The sequence below is a fragment of the Heliangelus exortis genome, chromosome 28, assembly GCF_036169615.1.
Source record: "Heliangelus exortis chromosome 28, bHelExo1.hap1, whole genome shotgun sequence".
NCBI classification, from domain to species: Eukaryota; Metazoa; Chordata; class Aves; order Apodiformes; family Trochilidae; genus Heliangelus; species Heliangelus exortis.
Genome location: NC_092449.1, coordinates 3611450 through 3635470, shown reverse-complemented (window position 1 = coordinate 3635470; position 24021 = coordinate 3611450). Strand labels below are relative to the sequence as shown.

The window sequence follows — 24021 nt, the reverse complement described above, 5'->3', positions numbered from 1 at the left end:
TGAAGGCGGGGAGGGAGGGAGGGAGGGGGGGGCAGGGCTGAGCCGGAGCCTTTGCGGGGTTTTCTGGGAGCCCCCCCCGTGTTTTGCGGGGAGGCGGCGGGGCGGGGGGCACCGCCTCGGTGAGGGCAGGGCCGGCTCCTTGGCGGGGCGGGGCGGCCTCTCCCTCCTCCTCCTCCTCCCTCATCCCCGGGGGGCAGCGAGCTGCCGGGGGTCACCCGGTGAGGGGCGGGAAGGTGGGAGGTGACCGCGGTTTTCCCCCCCCTCAGAGCCTCTCAGCGCTGTGTTTTACCTCAGGTCAAAGCTCCCCGCACGCCTCGGAGTTTGCGGAGGGGGATTCGATAAGGGGAGGGGGGTTCCGGGGAGCCGGGAAGGTACCGGGAGCGGGAGGAGCCGTCCCCAAGCTCCCTGCCCGGTCAGGGACGGCTTTGTGGTGTTTTGCTCCAGGATAAAAATGGCCTCTCGGCGGATCACACGGGAGACGTTTGATGCTGTAGTGCAGGATAAAGTTAAAAGGTATCGGATGGAGCGGGGTGATGCTCTGCAGGACACGATCCATCGTTTTAAAGGTAAGGAGAAGGCGGCGTGACGTGCCCGGGATTACAGCAGTTATTCTGGGAAGGGCTCTGCCGGCTTCATTGCCTTCCATTTGTGTTGGATGTGGCTAAAAACGTGGGGTTTTATGCCGGTGTTTTTCCACATCCATTTTTATGGGAGAGACCCACGGTGTGACTGACACTATTTCAACGTGGAATGCAATTTTCAGGAAAAAAACCAAAAAAACCAAAAAACCCACCGAATCTGAAACAAAGGAATTCTCTTCAGGCTGCATCTGAGAGTGGGTTCAATTTCAGGGTGGTCTCCAGAGACATTCCTGCAGGATGGAATTCTGTTGCTGTCTGATAAGTAAATGTAGGAGTGTGTTTGAAGCCTCTGGGTCTTTGTATTCCATGTTATTTCTGCAGAAGAAGCTAAAACCAGAACGTTAATCTGTGAATGTATGCAAAACATGACCTGAAATTTCTTTTAGCCTCTAAATTTGGTGTTTAAAATGCCAAGAAAAATAACTTGGATTATATCCATAGGAAACTGAGAGTTTTAGAGCAAGATCTTTTCTGGTTTCCTGAAGTTGTACAAGCTCACAGTAAATTTATTTTTAATTTTAGTGGTTTTGACTTGAATGTTACCTTAGATAATTGTGTATGAGTTTGTAGAAACTCAGATCTTCTGTTCAGCTGTGGAATTCTGACACGTGTGGAGACAGAAGGTGCATGGGTTTGGTATTTTTACATCTGAGAAATCTGGGTAGAATTATTGGAGCACAACATCCACATCTTCCTGGGCTGAAAAAGTTGTGAGCAAATAGAAAATGGAGTTTATAGCAGAGGTTTTAGTAGAGTAGAAGTTTTAATCTTTTTTTTTTTGGTGGTGTTGTGTGTGCTTAGGTGTTAACTTGCTTTTTCCTTCTGAATTACTCAGTGTGTAAGAAAGCAAATGGGAATATGCTAAAGGTAGCTACATGTGCTTAACCTGCAGAAGTTTTTGAGGTGCTGATTCATCTTTTTTTTTTTTTTTTTCCTAATATTCCTGGCATTGGTGTATTTGTGTTTTTACCCTTACAGCTCATTCGAGGCCCGTCCCACGACCACGATACGAAGACAGCTTTCATGATGATGGAAGATACCCTCATGACAACACCCAGCACCACCCCCACGATGAGTGGAGTGAAGACCCTCGGGAGGATTACCCAGGCCCTTCCTACAGATCCACGAGTCCTCTCATCAGGAAAGAGAATTATTTCCAGGAACACTACGGCCGCTCGGCCTCTCGGGACCGGGAATTCGGCCACCCAGCACCTCATGACCGGGAGTACAGACACCCAGCTTCACACAACCAGGAGTTCAGGCACCCAGCTTCACACAACCAGGAGTTCAGGCACCCAGCTACACACAACCAGGAGTACAGGCACCCAGCTACACACAACCAGGAGTACAGGCACCCAGCTTCACACAACAGGGAGTACGGGCGCCCGACTTCTCACGACCGGGAGTACGGGGGCCTGGTTTCTCACGACCAGGACTATGGCCCTCCTGACTCCTGGGAATCTGCTGGACCCCATGAAACTGACTTTAGCTCTTCGGATATTTTGGGTGATTTTAGGTCGCCAGGACTCATGGAAGATGAATATGGCAACGTGGAGAATCAGGAGTACGAGGTGGACTTTGGAATTCCGTCGGACGGCGAGTTCCGACCCCCGATGCGGAGAGGCAGCGTGGGCAGGGGGAGAGCTCTGCGAGGGAAACGTCTTACAAGGGGTGCTGTTAAACCAAAAGTATTCAAAGGGGAGATCAAAAGTCCCCTAAAGAAATGGAACCCTAAAAAACTGCCCCTGGGCCCTGAGCAGAAGCCAGACCTGCAACCTGACCAACCACCAGAGGCTGCAGAGCGACCCAACCAGAGGCCGGCGAGCGCCCAGCTCCCTAACCAAAAGTTGCCTCCACGACCTAATCAGAGGCCAACCCTGCCAACCCAGAGACCTCTCCTCAGGCTCCAAAAGCCTGCGCACGTTTTCCGAAATCTCAATTTTGACCTCGTGGACAAATCAGACATTTTCTCAACGTTTGGGATAGAAATTATAAAGTGGGCTGGGTTCCACGCCATAAAAAACGACGCCGAATTTTCCCGGCTCTTCGGGGCTCTCTTTGAGCTGGAGACAGAAACCTGTGCAAAAATGCTGGCTTCCTTCAAATGCTCCTTAAAGCCAGAACACAGGGATTACTGTTTCTTCACCATCAAGAGCTTACAACACGCTGCTCTGAAAACTCCCAAAGTGGACAATGAGTTTTTAAACATGCTGTTGGACAAGGGTGCTGTGAAAACAAAGAATTGCTTCTTTGAGGTCATCAAACCTTTTGATAAATACATCATGAGGCTCCAGGACCGCCTCCTGAAAGGTGTCACCCCTCTGCTCATGGCCTGCAATGCTTATGAGTTGAGCATTAAAACCAGTGGGTTTGGCAACCCAAGAGAAATGGCAACTGCTTTTGAGACCACTGTCTCTCTCTGCCGTAAGTCTTTAGCACTTCTGGGTCAGACCTTTGCCTTGGCCTCTGTTTTTAGGCAAGAAAAGATACTGGAAGCTGTAGGGCTCCAGGAAATGGCACCAGCACCAACACTGTTCCCCAACTTTGATGATTCGACGTTGTTTGGAAGAGAGTACATTGAGAACCTGAAGGCTTGGTTGGAGAAGAGTGGGTACCCAATTCAGATGAAAAAACCAGAACCTGAGTCCATGGGGCAGCTCCAAAAACCTGACACGAATGTTAAAAGTGAGTCAGCTGGTCTGAGACCCTTGGCAGTGTAGAATTTCCTTGTTGCTAGCATTTTACCAATAATATTATCAATTCATTAGGTCAGGGATTCCCAATTCTGGGAATTCCATGCCAATCCCTAGCAGTGCTGAGTCAGGTAGTAACTACTACCTGTTGTAGCTGTCACTTGGAGAGTTGTGGTGGAAAATTTGTCTCCTGCCTCTCCTCTCCTGCACGTGATTATTTTTTACACCAAAAATTTTCCCTCTGCTTCACCTCCCAGCTGTGCAGCAGCTCCAGGTAGCACAGCTGGAGCACAGCTGGAGTTGGCCACATCATGGAGCCAGTTTTTGCATCTAAGCAGGAGTTGTTACCATGACTGCTTGTACCAGGTGCAGCCAGACTTCTTCAAAATTGTTTATTTACTACCACCTACAGGAATAGTCTGTCCTCTGCTGCCTTGGGCCATCTTCATCCTCTCTGAAGTGTCCTTACTCATCTGGATTTTCCTAATTGGACTTTTTGGCAGGGAGGTTCTGCAGCAGAGACAGGAGTGGCTCATAATTTGGAGCTCTCCCCTTCAGAGAGCTGTTCAAATCTACTCATTTAGCACAGAATCCTTTTGGTGCAGCAACTGTTTGTCTTTGAAAGGATGGCAAAGGGTAAATTTTTTAAACCACAGTGCTTCACCTAACAAACTGCTTTAGAATCAACATTCAGAAAGTTCCTGAGGTCTCCTTAATTTATTTTAGGATGAAGTGCAGCCTTTTTTTTGCATTAATACTTGAAAAATAGCAAATTATTTTCTTGTATTATTTTCTTGTATTAATAGTTGAAAAATAGCAAATTATTTTCTTGTATTATTTTATTAATGCTTGAAAAATACTTGAAAAATAGCAAATTATTTTCTTGTATTAATACTTGAAAAATAGCAAATTATTTTCTTCTATTATTTTCTTGTATTAATGCTTGAAAAATAGCAAATTATTTTCTTGTATTATTTTCCTGTATTAATACTTGAAAAATACTTGAAAAATACCAAATTATTTTCTTCTATTATTTTCTTGTATTAATGCTTGAAAAATAGCAAATTATTTTCTTCTATTATTTTCCTGTATTAATACTTGAAAAATACTTGAAAAATAGCAAATTATTTTTTTTATTATTTTCTTGTATTAATGCTTGAAAAATAGCAAATTATTTTCTTGTATTATTTTCCTGTATTAATACTTGAAAAATACTTGAAAAATAGCAAATTATTTTTTTTATTATTTTCTTGTATTAATGCTTGAAAAATACTTGAAAAATACCAAATTATTTTCTTCTCTTATCGTATTAATACTTGAAAAATAGCAAATAATTTTCTTGTACTATTTTCTTTGTATTAACATTTAAAAATACTTGAAAAACAGCAAATGTCAGCGTGCCAAAAAGAAAAAAAAAAAAAAAAAAAGCTGACATATTGATACTGTGTTGATGAGAATAATGAGCTGAGTGCATTTTATTTTACTTCTTCCTGCAGCCCCCCAGCGAGCTGATCAGAAAGTTGTGGAAATAATTGACCAGCTGGTGACCAGCATTGTTTCAGGAACCTTGTCTGCCAAAGAGAGAAATGCCCAAAAGAACTGTCCTGAATATTGGTAGGTGTGTTTAAACACTGTCACAATACTTTTCTCTGATGAAGATACTTGGAATATATTTAATTAAGTATTTTTTTTTAGCTGGCTGTCAGATCAAAGCCTGCTGGATATTTTAGCAGCTTTTTGAAAATGTTTCCTGGGTTCATTGTACTTCCTGATGGCCTTGGAGATGGTTCTGTTGCCTCTGTTTTGTCTACCCAAGCTCACCTTGGGTTTGAGCTGCCAATAGTGCCTCTAATTTCAATCCAAATAAAAGACATTACAAGCAATTTACATTTTTAGGATGAAAATAATGAGCAGGGGCAGACAAAGCAAACACACAGTAAGGTAACAGACCTCTGATTCAGTGTTTTAGGGGTAATGTTGGGAAAAGAAAGCTGAGACACTTGCCAAGTGTAAAGATCTTTTACTACAGCAGTGTCTCCTCAGGTGTGAATTGCAGCACAGCTGATTAATTACCAGGAAATTAATTATTTGTGTCAACACCCTCCATCATTTATTTGCTTGGGGCTGCTCTAGGAAGGGATTGGCTGCTGCTCTGAGGAAAAAAAAACAGGTTTAATGGAGCAACTTGTGTGCATCCCCTGGAAAAAAAGGAGTGATTCCTGCTGTGAGTTGTCTGATCTGGGAGTCTGAGATCAGCTGTGCTTTCATTTCCTTTTCTTTATCTGATTTGCTTCAGGTTCTTGTCTGATGAAGACAGCCTGGAATACAAATACTACAGACTGAAGTTAGCAGAGGTGCAGAGGAGGCCACCTGGAAAAGAAGGTGCTGAGGGCAGAACACTTGAAGAAGCTGCCACAGAATCAGTCAGGGCCATGCTGTATGCCAGGCAAGTTGCAAGCATTAAGAGAAGGTTGTTTAAAAGAAAAAAGTTTGGGGTTGGCACACAACATGGCACTCGAAGGAAGGTGAGGAGAGCAACCACTGGGACACAGACTCTGCTCTCAGCTGGCACAGTGCTGAAACACCAGGACAAGCAGCTGCAAGGGTCAGGCCAGTCAAAGCCTCCTGTGCCAGAGAGCAGCCCAGCTGAGAAGAATTCTCCCCTCCACACCACCTCATCCTCACAGTGTGCCCCCAGCTCAGAGGGTTCTCTGCCAGCAGAAGAAAGGGCAAATTCCAAGGATTTGTTGGATTCTGAGGATTTGTTGGCACCTCCTGAACTTTTCCCACCCTTGTCCTCTCAGTTCCCTGATGGTAAGTGAAGATTCAGGATTGGATTTAAAGTTGTAAATTGTATGAGGGGAAAAAAAAAAAAAAAAAAATGAATAGAGTGTTCTGCTGGGAAGTCTAAAAATAATTTTTTTTGCTAAAGAAGCTGGTTCTCAACTGTGCTGAGCTTCCAAGTCTGCAGCCCTAGCTAACAAACATCCTGGTTTTTGCAGTGGATGCTAAAACAATGGAAACTGCTGAGAAACTTGCCAAGTTTGTTGCTCAGGTAGGACCTGAAATTGAGCAGTTCAGCATAGACAACAGTGCAGACAACCCAGACCTTTGGTGAGTAACCTACACGTTTATCTGTGTGCCTGAGCTGATAAGAAAAATCAAAATGCATCTAAAGAGTGGCCAAGGAGATGTTCCCTTTATGGATTGCTGAGGTGCTTTTATTCAGTGTGTTTAGGAGGAGAGGGTTTTGAGCAATACTCCCTGTTGTCCTGCCCAGCACCACCATTAATTCTGAATATCTGAACTCCTTCAGAAAGAAAAACCCTTCTCCCAAACGTGCACATGCACTGATAAATGCTTTTTCTTCCTATACATGCAAAGCCATCAGCTTGCATCTTGAACCAAAATATCTGCCAAAATATTTTCCATTGTGTTATTTTTTTGAACTGATAAATGCTTTTTCTTCCTTTACATGCAAAGCCATCAGCTTGCATCTTGAACCAAAATATCTGCCAAAATATTTTCCATTGTGTTATTTTTTTGAACTGATAAATGCTTTTTCTTCCTTTACCTGCAAAGCCATCAGCTTGCACCTTGAACCAAAATATCTGCCAAAATATTTTCCATTGTGTTATTTTTTTGAACTGATAAATGCTTTTTCTTCCTTTACCTGCAAAGCCATCAGCTTGCACCTTGAACCAAAATATCTGCCAAAATATTTTCCATTGTGTTATTTTTTTGAACTGATAAATGCTTTTTCTTCCTTTACATGCAAAGCCATCAGCTTGCATCTTGAACCAAAATATCTGCCAAAATATTTTCCATTGTGTTATTTTTTTGAACTGATAAATGCTTTTTCTTCCTTTACATGCAAAGCCATCAGCTTGCATCTTGAACCAAAATATCTGCCAAAATATTTTCCATTGTGTTATTTTTTTGAACTGATAAATGCTTTTTCTTCCTTTACATGCAAAGCCATCAGCTTGCACCTTGAACCAAAATATCTGCCAAAATATTTTCCATTGTGTTATTTTTTTGAAGTTGGGGCTTTGCTTACAGTGGCCAGAGTGCTCCGTTGTCAATTACCACCTGGAAAAAAATTATTCAGAAGTTTCTTTGTTATGTTTTGTTTCGTGCTACTTCAGAAAATCTCTGATATTATTTTCACTGTCTGAAAAAAAAAAAACCTTTTTTTTTTTTTTTTTTGCTCAGGTTTCTGCAGGATCGAACCAGCTCTGCTTTCAAGTTTTACAGAATGAAAGTCTATGAACTGTGCCCATCTATAAACTTCAGTGCTGGGTCAGAAGCAGCTGATGCTGGGCAGAGTGCTCAGCCTGAAGAGAGAAACGTGGATATTTCAGAGGAGGAAGAGGACGAGGAAGAAGAGGAAGAAGATAACGAGGAGGAAGCCGAGTTTGAGGAAGATCCCTCCCAGCCTTTGGAAGAGATGGAAACGGAGCAAACGGAGGAGGGGGAAGAGGATGACATCTCAGCAGGTAGAAGTGTGGAAAACCTAGGTGAAGAAATGATTGCCAGAACAGGAGAGGAAATTTCAGCAGGTGAAATGCAGCTTGCCACATCCTCTGACAGTGCTGTACCAAATCTGTCGACACAGGCATCAGCTCCTGCTCCTGGCACCCTGTTTCCCCGCAAAAGAATCAGCAGCAAGTCTCTGAAAGTTGGTATGATTCCTGCCTCTAAAAGGATCTGTCTCATAGAAGAACCAAAAGGTGAGTGCTACTTAAAAGATACTTTGTAGGTGGTGGGGCAGAATGTCTGGATTTTACTTTGTTGCTGAGTGCTAAAATAATTCCATTTCTTTAGCAGAGAAACAAATGCAATGTTCAGAGGCTCATTCACTCTGGAGAATCAGAATGAACTGAGTAATAAGTTTTGTAATGCAGAGCAAGAGCAGAGTTTGTGTCAAACATCATTCTCTAAGAACACTTGACTGTTATCCTCCCTCTGCTGCTTAAGGAACCCACAGTAGTCATTTTTGCAGGGTTTATTTTATCAGTACATGGAAGGTTTAACAGCCATAAGTGCAGCACTGAACATATTGGGAGTGTTTGACAGAGTATGTTTAGACTTTGGCTTGGGCTGCCAAATTTTGTCACTATGGCCACAACAGAGGTGGCTCTGATATCCTGACAATTGAGAGACAAGTCTTACTCATCCTCTTGCTGTATTGGGCTGTCCTCTGACAGTCAGGTGTAAACCCTGCACCAGGATCTCATGGCACTAGAAGCAGGACAGATCAAGGCCAGTTATAACCCAAAAAACCCCACGTGTGAGAGATGGATGGTGGTGCAGTTGCACTATAAATGTGGGACAAACACAGGAAGCCACTAACACCAGCACAGAGCCTGGGTCTCCCCATCCAGACTCCAGATTTTGGGCTCAGCAGGAGAGGCATGAGCAGGCACAGAGGGCTCTGACTGATAGGAAAGCAAGATGAGAACTGCCCCAGCTCTTTATCTTGTCCCCAGACATCCTGGTGTCTGCAGGGCCAAGCTGCTCATGAAGTACCCATGGGAGGTCTGCAGTTTACAGACAGCCTGTGAAAAAGGAATCATCCCCAGTTTTGGTTTACTTTATTTGTGTCAAAACCCTTCAACTTCCAACAGGTCCTGTAGGAGCCTGCAGTATCACAGGAACTCTTATAATTTGTCTTTTTGCTATGTAAGAGACACAAACCTGAAAACCACAAGCACCTGCAGGATCCATTCAGGTGACTTGGACTGGCTCAGGAACAGCGTGGCCAGCAGGTCCAGGGAAGGGATTCTGCCCCTGTGCTCAGCCCTGGGGAGGCCACAGCTTGAGTCCTGGGTCCAGTTCTGGGCCCCTCAGCTCAGGAAGGAGATTGAGGTGCTGGAGCAGGTCCAGAGAAGAGCAAGGAGGCTGTGAAGGGATCCAGCACAAGTCCTGTGAGGAAGGGCTGAGGGAGCTGGGGGTGTTGAGGCTGGAGAAGAGGAGGCTCAGGGGTGGCCTCATCACTCTCTCCAACTCCCTGGATCCTGGTTGGAGTCAGGTTTAGCCCCAATGGGATGAGGTTCAACATTCCAAGTGCTGCACTTTGGCCACAACAACCCCCTGGGGAGCTCCATGGGGCACAGAGGGGCAGAAAGGGAGCTGGGATTGCCAGGAAGCTGAAGAGGAGCCAGCAGTGTGGCCAAGAATCCCAAGGGCATCCTGGATGAGGAAGAGTGTGGCCAGCAGGTCCAGGGAAGGGATTCTGCCCCTGGGGAGGCCACAGCTTGAGTCCTGAGTCCAGTTCTGGGCCCCAAAATTCAGGAAGGAGATGGAGGCCCAAAGGAGGCAACTGGGCTGGGGAAGGGATCCAGCACAGATCCTGTGAGGAGAGGCTGAGGGAGCTGGGGGTGTTGAGGCTGGAGAAGAGGAGGCTCAGGGGAGACCTCATCACTCTCTCCAACTCCCTGAAAGGAGGTTGGAGCCAGGGGGGGGTTGGGCTCTTTTCCCAGGCAACTCTCAGCAAGACAAGAGGGCACAAGAGGTCTCAAGTTGTGCCAGGGGAGGTTTAGGTTGGACATGAGAAAGAATTTCTTTCTGGAGAGGGTGCTCAGGCATTGGAATGGGCTGCCCAGGGAAGGGGTGGATTCTCCATCCCTGGAGATATTTCCAAAGAGCCTGGATGTGGCACTCAGTGCCATGGGCTGGGAACCACGGGGGGAGTGGAGCAAGGGTTGGACTTGATGAGCTCTGAGGTCCCTTCCAACCCAGCCCATTCTGTGATTTTATGATTTAAGCTGATTATATGTGCTCAGCAGCTGCTTTAACAAATATCTTTTCTTTACCTAAAGAGTTTTCTTGGTGAAGGTTGTCATTTCTGATATGAAAATGGGGTACAACCTCCTCATGGAAGTGTGGTCTGAATCTATCAGAGTATTACAGAAGCTCAGGGAAATGAGAGATCTGAAGTCTTTAGAGTGTTATCAAACTTAAGTCTCCTCCTGGCCTGATGTTTCCAAAACTGAATAATACACACAAGCACTAATTACCTTTTTTTTGTGGTGGAGGAGGAAAAAAGTTCTTACTATTTCTGTCTTGGTTTTTGATTTTATTTTATTCTGCTCTCTCGCGTTCCTTCTGAGTTTAGGCCAAGGCTTTAAAGTTAGGAGTGCCACTTGAGATGTGCTTTTGGAGTTCTATATTAAAATTGTTTTTCTTTCCAGCTGAATGTTGTCATTGATTTGATTTGCAGTGCACGAACCTGTCAGAATTGCTTATGATAGGCCTCGTGGTTGCCCAGTCACAAAGAAGAAGAAGGTAAAGAATTACTGTGGTTTGCCCTTGCATTCTGCAATCAGCTCTCTTTACAAGAGAAAAGGTGTTGTCAGAAAATCAAATTACAGCTTGAAAAGCCTGATCCTGAAAAACAGAGGAGAGCCATGCCTCCCTTCCTCTGGAAAAAGTAGAGCTCTGGGTAATTAGAGCACAGCTGAACAGTTGTGTGTTAAACTTTGTTGTTTTTTTGTTTTTTAACCAGAAGACATCAGTGCTCTGCTGTCTGGAAAATATTTTGTAATTTTCTAAAATGGGGGAAATGTGATTTGAGTGCTGCCTGGTTTGAAATTGGGATTCAGACATCAGATCATGCAGTTTTTGTTCTTGGAAAAGAAGAACTACCTTTTTAAATTGTGAAGGTGTGTTCTTTGCTATTTTAATAATGCAACAAACAGTTTGGGTACCTGAAATATATATTTTTATTTCTTAAACTGGAAGGCAGTTTACTCTTTGACAGACTTTTCCTGGGTCACTAGGGAAGTGTTGCTGAGGTGATAGTTCTGTACATCCAGAAATTCAAACACTTGGTTTAAAGAGGGGGAGGCTGAGGGGGTTTTAATTCATGATCTCCCTGTAAACCAAAAAAAAAAAAAAAAGCCTGTTTTCTCTTTTTCCTCTCTGCAGAAGCCAAAAGATTTAGAATTTTCACACAAGAAACTGACAAACAGGAACGTGGGTTTCCAGATGCTTCAGAAGATGGGCTGGCAAGAAGGACATGGCCTTGGGACACGAGGAAAAGGAATCAGAGAGCCTGTCAAAGTGTATGTAATGGGAACACAGGACAGAAATGTGGCAGCTCTGGAAAAGGCTGGGATTCTCACAGTAACTATGTTTGTCCAACCCACCTAGATGTGGCCAGTTCCATGGTTTGGCTCCTTCTTGCCTCTGGCCTCAGCAAAATTGAGTCTGGAGACTTCACAGGTTTTTGTTTTTTTTTTCTGGCCAGGCTGGGCAAAGTCTGCTCTGGAAGGTGGCTCTTTCCTGCCATCCAGTTTGCCACCACTGAAGGACACTTTCTAAAGAGCCAGGGGTGCCCTTGTTTTTCAGGAGGTGTTTTTTGTTGTTTAGTGTATTTAAGATTGTTGTTTGGTTTTTTTTTTAACACCTAGTATTATCCTGGGAATCTCCTGACTACATTTCTAATGTATAAATAGCCACTGGGAACATCAGACACTAGGCTTAGGCAACACATTTATTTTTACTCTTAATTATGTGATTCATTCCACTGCATACTGAAAGAGGTAAGTGCATCTGCCAGAAGGTAAGTGTGCTTTTTCCTTTTAAATAAACTTGATTTTCAACCTTCATTTGGTCTTTTCAGCTTGCTGTCTCCAGTGTCCACTGCTGCCAGCACAGAGAACACCTCCTTCAACTCTCTGACTGAATAAGGAGGCAGAAATTTATTTCTTTCTTTCTGAACCCATTTCACAAGCTTTCTAGTCCATGGTTTAACAGTCTGCTTCTCTCCAGGGATTTCTCTGCTCATTTCAGTTGGTGGGATACTTCTGGTTGGTCACTTTTTTTCCTTACTGCTCCCTGTGCTCTGGTGGCCATCACCAGATTTTCTCTGTTTCCCTCTTCAGCAGCAAACAGGCAATGAGAAAGCAGTTTACTTCACCTTTTTTTTGTCTTCACCAGTGTTAGAACCTTGGTTCTTAACTTCAAAACTTGTTGGGATCAAACAGATGAGGAATTTGTTTGTTTCTGTAGCTCCTGGCACAGGTTTTGCTGCACTAATCCTGAGGGATTTGATTGTATCTGGTCTGACAGTTAGCTGACCACTTTGTAGAAATTCCTGGCCATCTTTTTTTTAAGAACTTCATTTTGAATAAGTGAAAGTAGAGCTTTTCCAGCTTGAATCTTGCCACATCACTCTTTATAAAGACACCCACCAGGAGCAGTGAAGAACTTCTTCCTTCACCTCTTGTGAAACCACCCTGACCTTTTCTCTAGCATAGAAAGAACTCCACACTGGTGATGATTTCCTGGTGTGCCCCTCTCTCTGCTTCCCCATCAAGGTCTCAGTGAGGATGAAGAAACAGTGCAACTGAGCATTTTGCTGTCTCTTTTCAGCTGTTTTAATGCAGTGCAGGGGTTTTTTATGTAGAAATCTGTAGCCTCTGCTCTCCTCCCCTTCTGAAAACTACCAGCCCTTCTATTGACTTGCTGAAAAACCCCTCTGCTGTCTGATCTCATTCTCTGAGCTAAAAGGGATGGATTAATAATTGGAGAGTCTCCAATTGTACATCAAATCTTGATGATTTTATCACACTGGTATCTAAACCAGAGGTATTCAGGCACATCAGTTGCCATGCAAAGGAATTCAAGTCCCTTTTTGTGCTAGGAAAGCTGAAAGATTGGCTCTGGCTGAGTCATATTGCCAGGTTTGAGGGTATTTTTATTTATGGTACTTGTAAAAGAGATGTCAATTGTGATGGGTCCAGAAATTATAAATGCAATTTCATTTTAGTAAAGTGAGCTCTTCCCTGTCTTGAGAAGTAATTTGTCACATCTGACCAATTCTACAGGTCAAGAGGTGTTTTAAAAAAACCATCAAGAATAAACCACCCTCCAAAGACAGCACATTGTTATGGGATAGACCCTCCTCTGAGTAATTGTGTCTTTGATTAGTGGGGTTTTTTTTTTTTAGTCTGAAAGTAATGTAGAAGAGGAACTGTGGTGTAAATAGGAAAAAAAAATAATCTGTTCTTGTTTAGAAATATGAAGCAGGCTTTGTGGAATGGAAACAGCAAATGGAGAGTCTGCTTCAAACAGGCAATATGATAAAAGATTGAAAAAGCAAAGCTGCCAAGTCACACTCTACCATTCAGAAGGAAAAAAAAAAAGCACCCAGGGTTTCCACTGTGGCCTGCAAAGTTGAATTTGCTTTTTCAAAGTCTGTGAATACACTTTTAGAATTGCACAACAATCTCTTTGGCTTAAGTGGACCTATTATTACAGAAATTGGATAAAAGCCATTTTTCTTTATTCTACTTAAGGTCCTCAGATTTCTACCCTGATAGCACAGCAATCCCTATTTCAGGATGTAGGGCCATCTACATTTCCTTACTTCCCATAATGAAATCTTTATTAGATAATATGATTGCAGCTGACCTGGGGGATAAAACTGGCAGTGAGGATCATTCCTGTGGCAGAGGTTTCATTAACTTGAGCTTTGCAGTGTCTGTGTTCTGTGCACACAGCCTGGAGAAAGAAGAGAAGGGGTTTCATTATTTGCATCTCTGCATTCTTCTGGGTCATCCTCTGCATCTCCTTCCAGGACAGAAAGTTGGTTTGTTGAGACCTGTCTGGTCTCTTCTGGTTTGTTGAGACCTGTCTCTTCATCTTGGGATGAAGAGAGGTGAGGTCATGATTCATTTTTCTTGGAAAGGCAGGAGCTCCAGGTTTTGGCTGTGCTGTGTGTCCTGTAAGACTTCACCTTGCTTTGGAAGTTTTAAAGAAGCAGCTTTGCATCCCCTTGGTAAAAATTTCATCTTTTATGCAGTCGTGTGGTGTTCCCTACTCAATCCTCAACATCTCTGCTTTCTGTCATTTTTGGAATGTAAGAAACGAGGCAGCTTTTGAGATCTTTTCTCCAGAGGAGTAAAGGAATCAAGTCTGTCATGAACAAAGTGGTTAAAAGAAGAGCTCATGTAAGAAATTAGGAGACTATCTTCACTGCACCCTTAATATCACAGGAGCTTTTTCTTCTGGTGGGTATTTGCATGTGGAATGGGCAGTGAGAATTGTTTTACAGCTGAGCTGCTATGTCAGGTACCAAGGCTCTGCTCCCCTTCTCCCCCAGCCAAAGCCCAATTACTTTCCACTGAAATTATGTCTGTGTTGGAAGCAATTGTTTAGATCTCTTCTGCAAATGTTAACAGAAACAGAGTGTTCTAACTATTCATTTTGCTCCCTAGGGGTGCTACCTCTGCAGGGGAGGGCTTGGGTGTTGCAGGGGAAGAAAATAAAGAAGATGCATTTGATGTTTTCCGTCAGAGAATGATACAAATGTACAGGCAGAAAAGAGCCAGTAAATAGGTATGTGCCTCAGCCACCTCTGCTTTGTCAATTCCTGCAAACATTAAAATACCAGGGGGTTTGAAGCCTTCCCTTACCAAACAAATATTAACTGTTTCCAGGAGTGTCTCTGCCTTCCTGGCCTCTCCTGAAAACCCAGACTTGCTTTGAACTGCTGAATTACCCCAAATCTTACTTCCTAGGTCTGACATAAGGGACTGGCTCGCTAGGAAGTGCACGGATATGCAAAGGCTGCTGTGTGAAAGATCTTCAGCCAAGTGTGCCAGTATGAAGAGCACTTTGTTCTCTAGTAGTGGACTTGAATATTAATGTATTAAAGCGTTTTCCAAGATTAAAGTTAGTCTTGTGTTTACTTGTGCAAGCTAACCACTTGGATGCCATCTTCTGAGGAAGAAACACCTGACTTTGTTCTCAGAAGTGCCTGTTTACCTCTCTCTTTGGCCAAGTTTGCCTGTTTGGTGATGAGATGGCTTCCCAAAAAACCCAGAGAAAGCGACATGAAAAGTGTGGTTTGGCTCTGATCCTTTCTGAAGCCAAGAATCTTCTCAAATTCAGATCTTCTTGCAAGGCAGTTCAGATTTTCTTTTACTGCATTTTATTGATGGGCTAATCCTCTGCATAAAGCAGTTTCCTTGCCTCCAAACACCACTTTCAAGATGAGTCCACCTGCATGCTTACTTTGTATATGATTCTAGACTTTAAGAGCAGGATGAATAACTGAGTTCATCCATGCCTGAAAGCACTAAACTCTTCCTTGAAAACCTCAGCTGCTGAAGTTTTTCATTATAATGAACAAGTAGTACATATTTTACGTGTACTTTTTGGTTTTACACAAATTTGCAGCTCTTCTCCAACAAGTTCTTGAATGGTTTCTTTCCTCTCAAAGAAGTTTAAGCCAGGAGCAGGTGAGATCCATCTGTCTGCAGAAAATACTAAGGAAATCCTTGGAAGTAGGATATTTGGAAATCACCTGGAAATGGATCATCATTTGTAAAGCCATCAGTATAGTAATTTCTGTTTCTATTAACTATTTGCTTTGCCAGAAGTTCTTTTATTGAAAAATCCCAAGAAATAAGACAAAAAAACCTTAAAAAAGGGACTATTCCAGAACTTACTGACAGAGAAGACTGGATGCTTCAACAAAAAGCATTGTTTAACTGCTTGGTGAAGCAGTTCTGAAGACAAGAAAGATTTCACAGTGTTACCACAAACACTAAAGGTCCAATCATTCATCTTGTCCTGACTTGCACCTCAATAAGGGATCTGGGACTGGATCACTGAAAGTGACAGAATTTAGTGTTGCACTTTTTAGTGCATTCATTCTTCACCTTTCTAAACTAGTCCAAAGTCTTCACTTGAATGTTGTAGTAGCAGAACCTACTGAAGTTCTCTTTGAAGAGTTTGCTCTTGACCTGATGCATGTTTTGCTTCCCAGGAGTCAGCTTGTCTTGCTGGTTTTTTTCATCCTGCACCATGCTTCTTGTAGAGCAAAGAGCTTGTGGTACACCACTAACAGCACCCCCAGAAATGTGGCAGAATCTCAACTCCCTAACTGACAAATATGCAAGAAAATGTGGTCTTCAGTCATCAACTTGCCTGTGCCTGCTGGTTAAAGAACAAAATGCTATTCTTTCTCCATTAAAAGCCCTGCTGGTTGAAAGGGAGTGTCTTCATTTTTGTTCTGTAGCAATGCAACTTTTCCTTGCTTTGTAGCAACCAGTTTTAGTTTACTAATGCAAGTTGGTTTTTTGTTGGTTTTTTTTTTTTTCTGTATGGGTCTTTGAAACCAAAATCATGTCATTTTTCTGATCACTCAGTTTTAGTTGCCTTGAAGCACATACTCACTAAACAAAACCACAATGGCAAATGCAGAAAAATACACTGATAATTCTGTTTTCCTGGGAACATCACAGGTTTCTTCACCCTTACACTACAAGAAGCTGAAGCATGAAGGTTATAAATACTAAAAATTTGGTTGTCACACTTGATTAAGGCCCCTTGAGAGCCCAGACATTTCTCAGAGGCTTTACTTGGAGATGTTGAAAATCCTTGCACATTTTGGACCACAGGCTACTTGGAAGATCATCAATTGCAGTATTTGGCAGTGTCTGTCTACCTGTTAAGTTGCTGTTTGGGTGTGTTCCTCACTGCCCTTCTTCCCTTCCTGTGCTTATTTAGCAGTTTTCCAGTGTAGAACTTGAACCTTTGGAAAAGGAGCTCCATCAGTCCCAGCCTGGCACCAGTATTCTGATTTATTTCTCAGACCCACTCAAAGGGTTTAGGAAGCTAAAGCTTTCCTTTTAGTTTCAGTGATAAAGCTGTTGCTGTCCACAGTTTTGAGTTCACCTCTCCTTTCCCATTTCCATTTTGGGAGGATTCTTTGGGGGGGGGTGAGTTAGCAGAAGGGCACAAGCTGGAGCTTCCCACTGGATTGGAATCCACCCCTTCAGCCCCAGCTCAAACCTGAGGCTGTTGTGGGACCTTTCAGGGTGTTTTTGCCAAACACTTGCTTACCCAGCCTGGGAAAACTGTTGGAAAATGGGATCATCCTTCCTCAGGGCAATTCCATTCCGATTGTAATGCTGTCTTGAGAAGAAAGGTGAACATTGGGAAAATCTTAATCTGCTCCCCTGTATGCTCTGTCTTTTTGTGCCAAACTTGAATTTTGGCCAATAAATCAGCAGAGCAGTGCTGGTGCTGAGATTCCAGTGCTGCTCTCACCTGCGTTACCATTTGCCCCTTTTATCTTGTTTTACCAAGACCTCACACTCCTTTTGCCAAAGGAATTTCCTTTTATTTTTTTACCTGCTTCTGCAGGCAGCTCTGAGTTGAAAATTTTAACTACTTGTACATGTGAAACATTTGTTTTGCAGATACCTTGCCTTGGTTCAAGTTTACCAGCTTCTTTTCTGTTATTTTAGTTCCAGGCTCTCTTCCATGAAGACTGCAAGCTTCAGTGAACATTTTAACTAACTTCAGTGGTGTGTCTACTGTCTTTTGGTTGTTTCTTTGCCATTAATCTTGTAGAGCAATTTGCTGGTTTCTGTTCCGTGCAAATTGGCAGCAGTGCTCAGCTAGTGACAATTAGATGCTTATGTTATTGGATAACTGACATTTCTTTTCAGTGTAAGTAAACATGTTAGCCTTGTTAATCTTTTAATATCTGCAATAAATGTAGAACTATACACTTTTTCTGGTTGAAATGGTTTTGCTTGTGAATTTGGCCATTTGTAAGAGATATGCATCATTTTGGCACTACCAAGTGGGACTCAGATTATTGATTAGTGTCAAGCAGGATTTTGTGGTGTTCAAGGGAAGGAGGGTCCCTCTGTTTCTGTGCTGCTAAAAGTCTCTGTTGAGAATACCCACTAAATCTTAGTTACTTTTTAATCTAAAAAAAAGTATTCTTCTAGTGCATTAAATCTACACGCACCAGTGTTACTTTCCACATGAATGCCAAAACCATTGTGCCCCAGACAGAATGCAAATTTCACCCTTTTTTATTCACATAATCCCAGGATTTAGTTGTCTCTCTGATTTTCTTGGCGTACCGACTTCAGAACAGCAAAACTTTCTCTTTACATATGTGTGTGCTTTATTGTTGCCTTTTAAATTCAAATTCCTTTTTTTAGGCAGGATATGAGGGGGAAAATTGCAAGGAACTGAGATGTAACACTTGTGCAGCTGCTTTCTACCCAGAGGTAAAGTGAGAGTGTTCATTTGTGAGAGATCCCAGCCAGGACTCCTCACCCTTTCATACTGACAGCTAGGAAAAGCTTGAGAGAGGCAAGTTCAAGCCCTGGTTACAACTTTTTCTTCCTTTTCCTTCAAAGATTTATTATAGGTAAGGAGCTGGTTCTAGAAGAAAGGACATTTGCTCTCGTTGGAGAGAAATTAGGAGAATCCCCATTTTGGGGGAGATGCCCTACCAGAGAATTCCAGTCAGTAATCCACTGGTTGGAGTAATTGTGTTGGACTAAAAGATATCTTTCCCTCTTTTTTTTTTTTTTGTTTTTCCTTCAAAGCCTTTCTTTGGTGTAACACCAATGCCATTTTTCCTCTTTATTTTTCTTTTGTTTTTTAGAAGACACTACAGCATCCTTAGTGTGAACACTTAATCTCTGCTGAGATGTTACTACTCAAAATCCATGTACAGGATTTTTTCCTATTGCTATTCCATTTTGCTTTAAAGTTAATCCTGATGGATTGTACCCAAAGGAAGTCTGGACTCAGAAATTCAAATACTCTTCTTTTGGATTCTTTTCTATCCTACAACCAGGTATATTTTCTAATTAAAAAATGAATTCCTGATAGTCTTGCATCACCTTGAATTCTGCATATCTCATGACTGAGTGGCCAATCACAACCAGACTGTAGATTTGAGCAATAATAAACACCTCAACTGAAAAAATGCTCAAAAACAATAGGGTACTTCTGAAATAAATAGTTTTTTTGTGAACCTTGTTAAGTAGGTAACTTGCTGAATTGCAGCAAGTGTGGAAAATGTTTGCATTATCTGTGGGCAATAAAGTTACTGCTGTTTAAGAAGGTGCTGGCTGTTCTCTTCAGCTTTTTCTGCCTGATTTGTGCTCATTTCCTTGAAAATTATTATCAAGGTAAGGCTTTGCTTCGAAGATCCTGCCACATAAAGCAGCAAATACAAAGCAAAATTTTCAAACAGCTGCCTCTTGGGCAGAAATTGGCTGTGGACTGATCTGTGGGCTTAATAAAAATCCTCTCTCTGGACACTTTGCAAGACGTGGCAGAAACCGGAAAAACTGCTGGAATTTTGATCAAGGGTCTAAAATGAGAGAGAATTAAGAGGTCCCCAACACAAGGGTGGAAGAAAATCCCCAAGTTGGGGCTTTTTTTGGTGCCTGCTCAGGTATTTACCCAGGGGAGGGCAGGACCTGGGGCCCGTGCGCTGAGCACAGCAGCAGCCGCGGGTTTGCTGAGCAGAGATAGGGAGAGGAACTCCCGAGGGAAGTTGGGCTGGGGGAAGATTCCATCTCAGCAGCGGCTTCCCCGAGGTCCTGGGCGGGGGTAACGCCGGGATTGTGCCCTGGGGGTGCGGGGCAGTGCGGGAGTGTGCCCTAGGGATGCGGGGCTGTGCCCTGGGGGTGCGGGGCTGTGCCCTAGGGATGCGGGGCTGTGCCCGGGGGTGCGGGGCAGTGCGGGAGTGTGCCCTGGGGATGCGGGGATGTGCCCGGGGGTGCGGGGCAGTGCTCTGGGGGTGAGGGGATGTTCCCTAGGGATGCGGGGATGTTCCCTAGGGATGCGGGGATGTTGCCTACGGATGCGGGGCTGTGCCCTGGAGGTGCGGGGCAGTTCCCTAGGGATGCGGGGATGTTCCCTAGGGATGCGGGGATGTTCCCTAGGGATGCGGGGCTGTGCCCTGGGGGTGCGGGGCAGTTCCCTAGGGATGCGGGGATGTTCCCTAGGGATGCGGAGCCGCCCTTTCCCGCCTGCGGGGCCGCGTGCTCCGGCGGGCGCCAACGGTCGCTCCCTCGGCGAAGGCCCTGAGGCGGCGGCGCCATTTTGAGGGGTGTGAGCCGAGGGGAATTGGGTCCCTGTCCCTCCTCGGGCTCAGCGGTGGTGGCTGCTACGACTTTGCGGGGTGCGGAGGGAATGTCCCCCCAGCCCGACCCGAGGGGTGAGGAGGCTCAGGGCTGGGGTTGGGGGGCGGGATGGGGGCTGTCAGACCCTCAGGTCTGGGCCCGCTCCACACGTGGAGTCCTGAAGGAAGGGGCAGTGAGGGAAGGGGTGAAAGGAAAAGGTGCTGTGGGAATCCAGCGTGAGAATTAAGGGCTGTCCACTGGGAAAAAAATGGAAGAGGAGAGGTGCAGACTGGTGGGGGTAGTGTCAGGAGGAGCATGTGTCCCAGGTGCTGCCAAAAAAGCTGTGGAAAAAGCATCCAGGAAATGTGGGTGACATCCATTTCTAGACTTACACCCTGGGTTACAATACTGGGAATAACAGAAGTAACTTCATAGTTTCCTGAAGTTTACAACACGATAGATTTAAAAGTGTTCCAACCAAACTTTTCCTGGGCTTACGCTGATGCAAAGGGTTTCCTTAGCTGTTGGCATTTACCACAAAATCTGGTAAAAAGACATAGTTGTCCATCTCTTATAAACATGAAAGTAACCAAATATTACAGTGACCTTAAACTACTTTTAATTTTAGGACATCTGGAAGTAGTTGTTTGAACAGAAAGTGTCAGAGGCATTGGGAAGTTTCAGAAGATTCTTGAAGACTGCAAATACTTTGGAGGCTCTTGGCAGGAAACTTTCAAGAACCATTAAGAAATTGCTGCCTGTAATAATTTAATGACAAGGAATAAAAACTGGGAAGAACTTACTTCCAGTTGAATCTCTGAAAATGGGTAGCACTTTTATTGTCCTTTATCTCCTTTTGCAATTAATACCAGAGGCAAACACATCTGTCGGGATCTGCATTCCCAGAAAAACAGTAAAATACCAAAGTAAGTAATAAATGGGCATTTCAGAAGCAAAAAGAAACCTGGCACAGTGTGGGGGGTTTATTTTTTGTTAGGCATAGGAGGAATTGAATCAACTTCACTTCAAGTGTTGCTGCTGTACTCCAGATGACAGTGAGGAATGTCTGAGCAGTAATTGTAGCTGGAGGTTCTGACTTAAAATAATAATAATAGTGTTGTTCATTTTCCAGTAATAAATTGGGGAAATAATCTCCATGCATTTATTCCAATACATTCGTATTCTTTACAAAATGTTCTAGAAATGTGTATAAGCTTTTGCCTTTGTAATGTTACAAATTATGTTCAGCTTGGGATTTTTATTACATAATGCTGATTCTAGTGGTAAGTATTTTTAAAATAACTGATAGTCTGTGTTTTACAGCTGGAAAGAAAAACACTTTTATGAAAGAAGGTTTATCCAATGTTTCCACTCTCCTTGTGAATGAAGAAAGTGACACCTTATTTGTTGGAGGCAGAGATGCAGTATTTGCTCTTGACTTGAATAATATTTCTAGAGAGATAGCCAGGGTAAATTAAAGACTTTTTTTTATTTTTTTTTCATACCTTCTTTTAAAAAATATTTAGTCTGTGTTTTTCTCTATTTGAACCTAATGTTCTGATTTTTAATAAAAAGCATTGCTATTTCAAGGCTTGAATCTTTATCACAGAATCTTTTTTTTTTTAAGCAACACAATACCTCTCTTCAGGTATGCCCTATATGTTATGGAAATACATAGAAAAATACTTACCCAATACATTTAAAGTTAACATTAATTAGGGATTTTTTTACACATGATTTGGTGAAAAAAATGTTGCAGCATCCCACCTTACAAGGATTTTTGGCTTTTAGGAATATTGGTTTGCTACCCAGGAAAGACAACTGGAATGCATTCGTCGTGGAAAGGACAAGGTAGGAACTTTTGGTTTCCCCTGTGTGTTATAAACTTAAATGAAAATGGCTACAGGATCAAGCTTCTTTTTAATGAATGAAGTAAAAGCAAATTAATTTAAATCTCTTGAGTTGGTTTGCTTGCTGCTAAGACACCAGGATTATTTTCAGGTGCAACCCACTACAGTATGTCAACTTTTTTTATTTTCTATTTTAGATAAGATGCCAGAACTACATCCTCTTCCTCCATAAGATAAATGATTCCAACCTCTATGTCTGTGGAACCAATGCATATCACCCAACTTGTGATCACATGGTAATTATTTTTGAACAGAGGTTTTACTGAAGATGCTTGAGTAGTGTGGGAAATCTTTGAACACCTTTCTTAAAGTAACCCTGCTGAAAATCAGAAACTTTGCAAATTCTTTTACACCGCTATGAAAGACCTGAAGAGTCATCAGCAATTTTTCTTTTTTATCCTGTTTCCATCCTTGGTTGCCACAGGTTATCCATGGAACAAATGTAAGCTTGCAAGGAAGAGCTGAAGAAAGCAGAGGGAAGTGTCCATTTGAACCAACTCTGAAATATGCATCTGTGTTTGTAGGTATGGTTGGAGCAGTGTGCACCTGAGCTGCTTTTCCTCACCTAAACTCAGTTATTGGATATCATTCCCCTCATCCTCCCTTTGCATGTCAACCCCAGCTTGTTCCTTACGAAGCATTTCTGCATTTTAAAAACACATATTTCACCCTTTTTGTGTTTCATGCAAATCTTCAAAGATGGGGAGTTTTATTCAGCTACTTCAAATAATTTCTTGGGAACAGAACCTGTAATACTTCGCAGTATGAAAAATCCTGTAAGAACAGAGTTTAAAACATCGTGGCTAAATGGTAAGATGTGTTTTTCTTTATGATTTTTCTTTATGATTTTGCAGTGTGAGCTTTTGAAGTAAGGGGAGAATTGAAAAGAAATCTGTGTCTCCAGACTTCAGTGGTGGGATGAGCCCCTTTCCATTTCTGGAAGCCCAGTTCTTTCTCTTAATGTTTGATAGAGTCATAAATACTTTTCAGCCCTTTCTTGTCCACTACTCCACAAAACAGTTTAATTAGACTTAATTTTAAAGTAATACCTGACGTTTATCTTGCAATAAACTGAAATTTTTTTTGTATTTATGTGTTTCAGAGCCAACCTTTGTCAACATGGAAATAGTCCATGAGAGTGAATCCAGCCCAAATGGAGATGATGATAAAATTTATGTGTTCTTCACTGAAACAGCTCTTGAATTTGAATTCTATGACAAGCTTCTGGTGTCCAGAATTGCCCGTGTCTGTCGAGTTAGTATTTCTAGTGTAAAGATCTTTTTTACTGTATTTCAGTTGAAGTTTCATAGTCCAGTGATTAACAGTGTTATCTACACTGGCAAACCAAGCAAAAATTCTCTCACAGACATTTTATTTCTGAACTAATTCTTCTTTTTTCCTGCCAGAACAGAACCAGCTGTTCGGGTTGCACTTATTTCTATTTTGCCTGAGATTTCTCTTGAAAGGCCAACTGTATTCATCCCCACAGCAATGCTCTTAGGTGAAAAGAATGTTTGGGTTTTTATGCATTCTCCAGTGCTCCTTTTACCCCTTTTTTAGGGTGATCTTGGTGGGAAACGTGTGCTGCAGAGGAGGTGGACATCATTTTTAAAATCCCGCCTGTCCTGCTCTGCTCCAGAATTAAACTTCCATTTCAATATTGTCCAGGACATCTTTCTGCTTAGGAGAAGAAAGTGGCAGGACAGCATATTTTATGGAATTTTTTCCCCACAATGGTAAGAAGCTACCAGCTACTTAAAATGCATTTTTTAATGGACCACTTCTGATTTTCTTACAGCTTGATCCAACTCAGCAAACGTTATAATCTGAAACAAAATATTTTTGGTTCCTGGGCCAAAGCCTTCAATTA

General features: G+C 42.8%; 3 protein-coding genes across 10 annotated transcripts in view; all 3 read left to right on the top strand.

The window, feature by feature from the left end:
* HOMER3 (homer scaffold protein 3) overlaps positions 1-24021 on the top strand; it is a 68195-nt gene that overhangs the window by 34060 nt on the left and 10114 nt on the right. The window lies entirely within an intron of this gene.
* On the top strand, positions 27-19231 carry SUGP2 (SURP and G-patch domain containing 2). 7 transcript variants are annotated; one of them, XM_071727420.1, is made up of 11 exons: positions 27-119; positions 445-566; positions 1620-3326; positions 4831-4948; positions 5631-6148; positions 6337-6448; positions 7550-8067; positions 10560-10624; positions 11267-11403; positions 14563-14683; positions 17605-19231. In XM_071727420.1, the coding sequence occupies exons 2-10, from the start codon at positions 452-454 to the stop codon at positions 14681-14683; spliced, it is 3411 nt and encodes a 1136-aa protein (XP_071583521.1). In that variant the 5' UTR covers positions 27-119; positions 445-451; the 3' UTR covers positions 17605-19231. The 7 variants fall into 7 exon arrangements, 5 of the variants coding, with proteins under 5 accessions (XP_071583521.1, XP_071583520.1, XP_071583519.1 ...); XM_071727419.1 differs by having other exon boundaries at positions 96-218; XM_071727418.1 differs by lacking the exon at positions 27-119 and having other exon boundaries at positions 350-566; positions 14866-19231.
* Positions 20173-23996, top strand: LOC139788101 (semaphorin-4E-like). Of its 2 annotated transcripts, none has more exons than XM_071727679.1 (9): positions 20173-20336; positions 20870-21167; positions 21565-21710; positions 22033-22092; positions 22289-22387; positions 22576-22675; positions 22851-22961; positions 23254-23405; positions 23712-23996. In XM_071727679.1, the coding sequence occupies exons 2-9, from the start codon at positions 21065-21067 to the stop codon at positions 23889-23891; spliced, it is 951 nt and encodes a 316-aa protein (XP_071583780.1). In that variant the 5' UTR covers positions 20173-20336; positions 20870-21064; the 3' UTR covers positions 23892-23996. The 2 variants fall into 2 exon arrangements, with proteins under 2 accessions (XP_071583780.1, XP_071583781.1); XM_071727680.1 differs by lacking the exon at positions 20173-20336 and adding an exon at positions 20628-20787.

What these genes read in the sequence shown, in the direction of transcription:
- SUGP2 (XM_071727420.1), top strand. Translation starts at nt 452, where the DNA reads ATGGCCTCTCGGCGGATCACACGGGAGACGTTTGATGCTGTAGTGCAG. An exon ending in AAGAACTGTCCTGAATATTG is followed by an intron (nt 4,949 to 5,630) that starts GTAGGTGTGTTT and finishes GATTTGCTTCAG; the next exon opens with GTTCTTGTCTGATGAAGACA. An exon ending in CAGTCACAAAGAAGAAGAAG is followed by an intron (nt 10,625 to 11,266) that starts GTAAAGAATTAC and finishes TCCTCTCTGCAG; the next exon opens with AAGCCAAAAGATTTAGAATT.
- LOC139788101 (XM_071727679.1), top strand. Translation starts at nt 21,065, where the DNA reads ATGGGTAGCACTTTTATTGTCCTTTATCTCCTTTTGCAATTAATACCA. An exon ending in ACCCAACTTGTGATCACATG is followed by an intron (nt 22,388 to 22,575) that starts GTAATTATTTTT and finishes TGGTTGCCACAG; the next exon opens with GTTATCCATGGAACAAATGT. An exon ending in GAATTGCCCGTGTCTGTCGA is followed by an intron (nt 23,406 to 23,711) that starts GTTAGTATTTCT and finishes CCCCTTTTTTAG; the next exon opens with GGTGATCTTGGTGGGAAACG.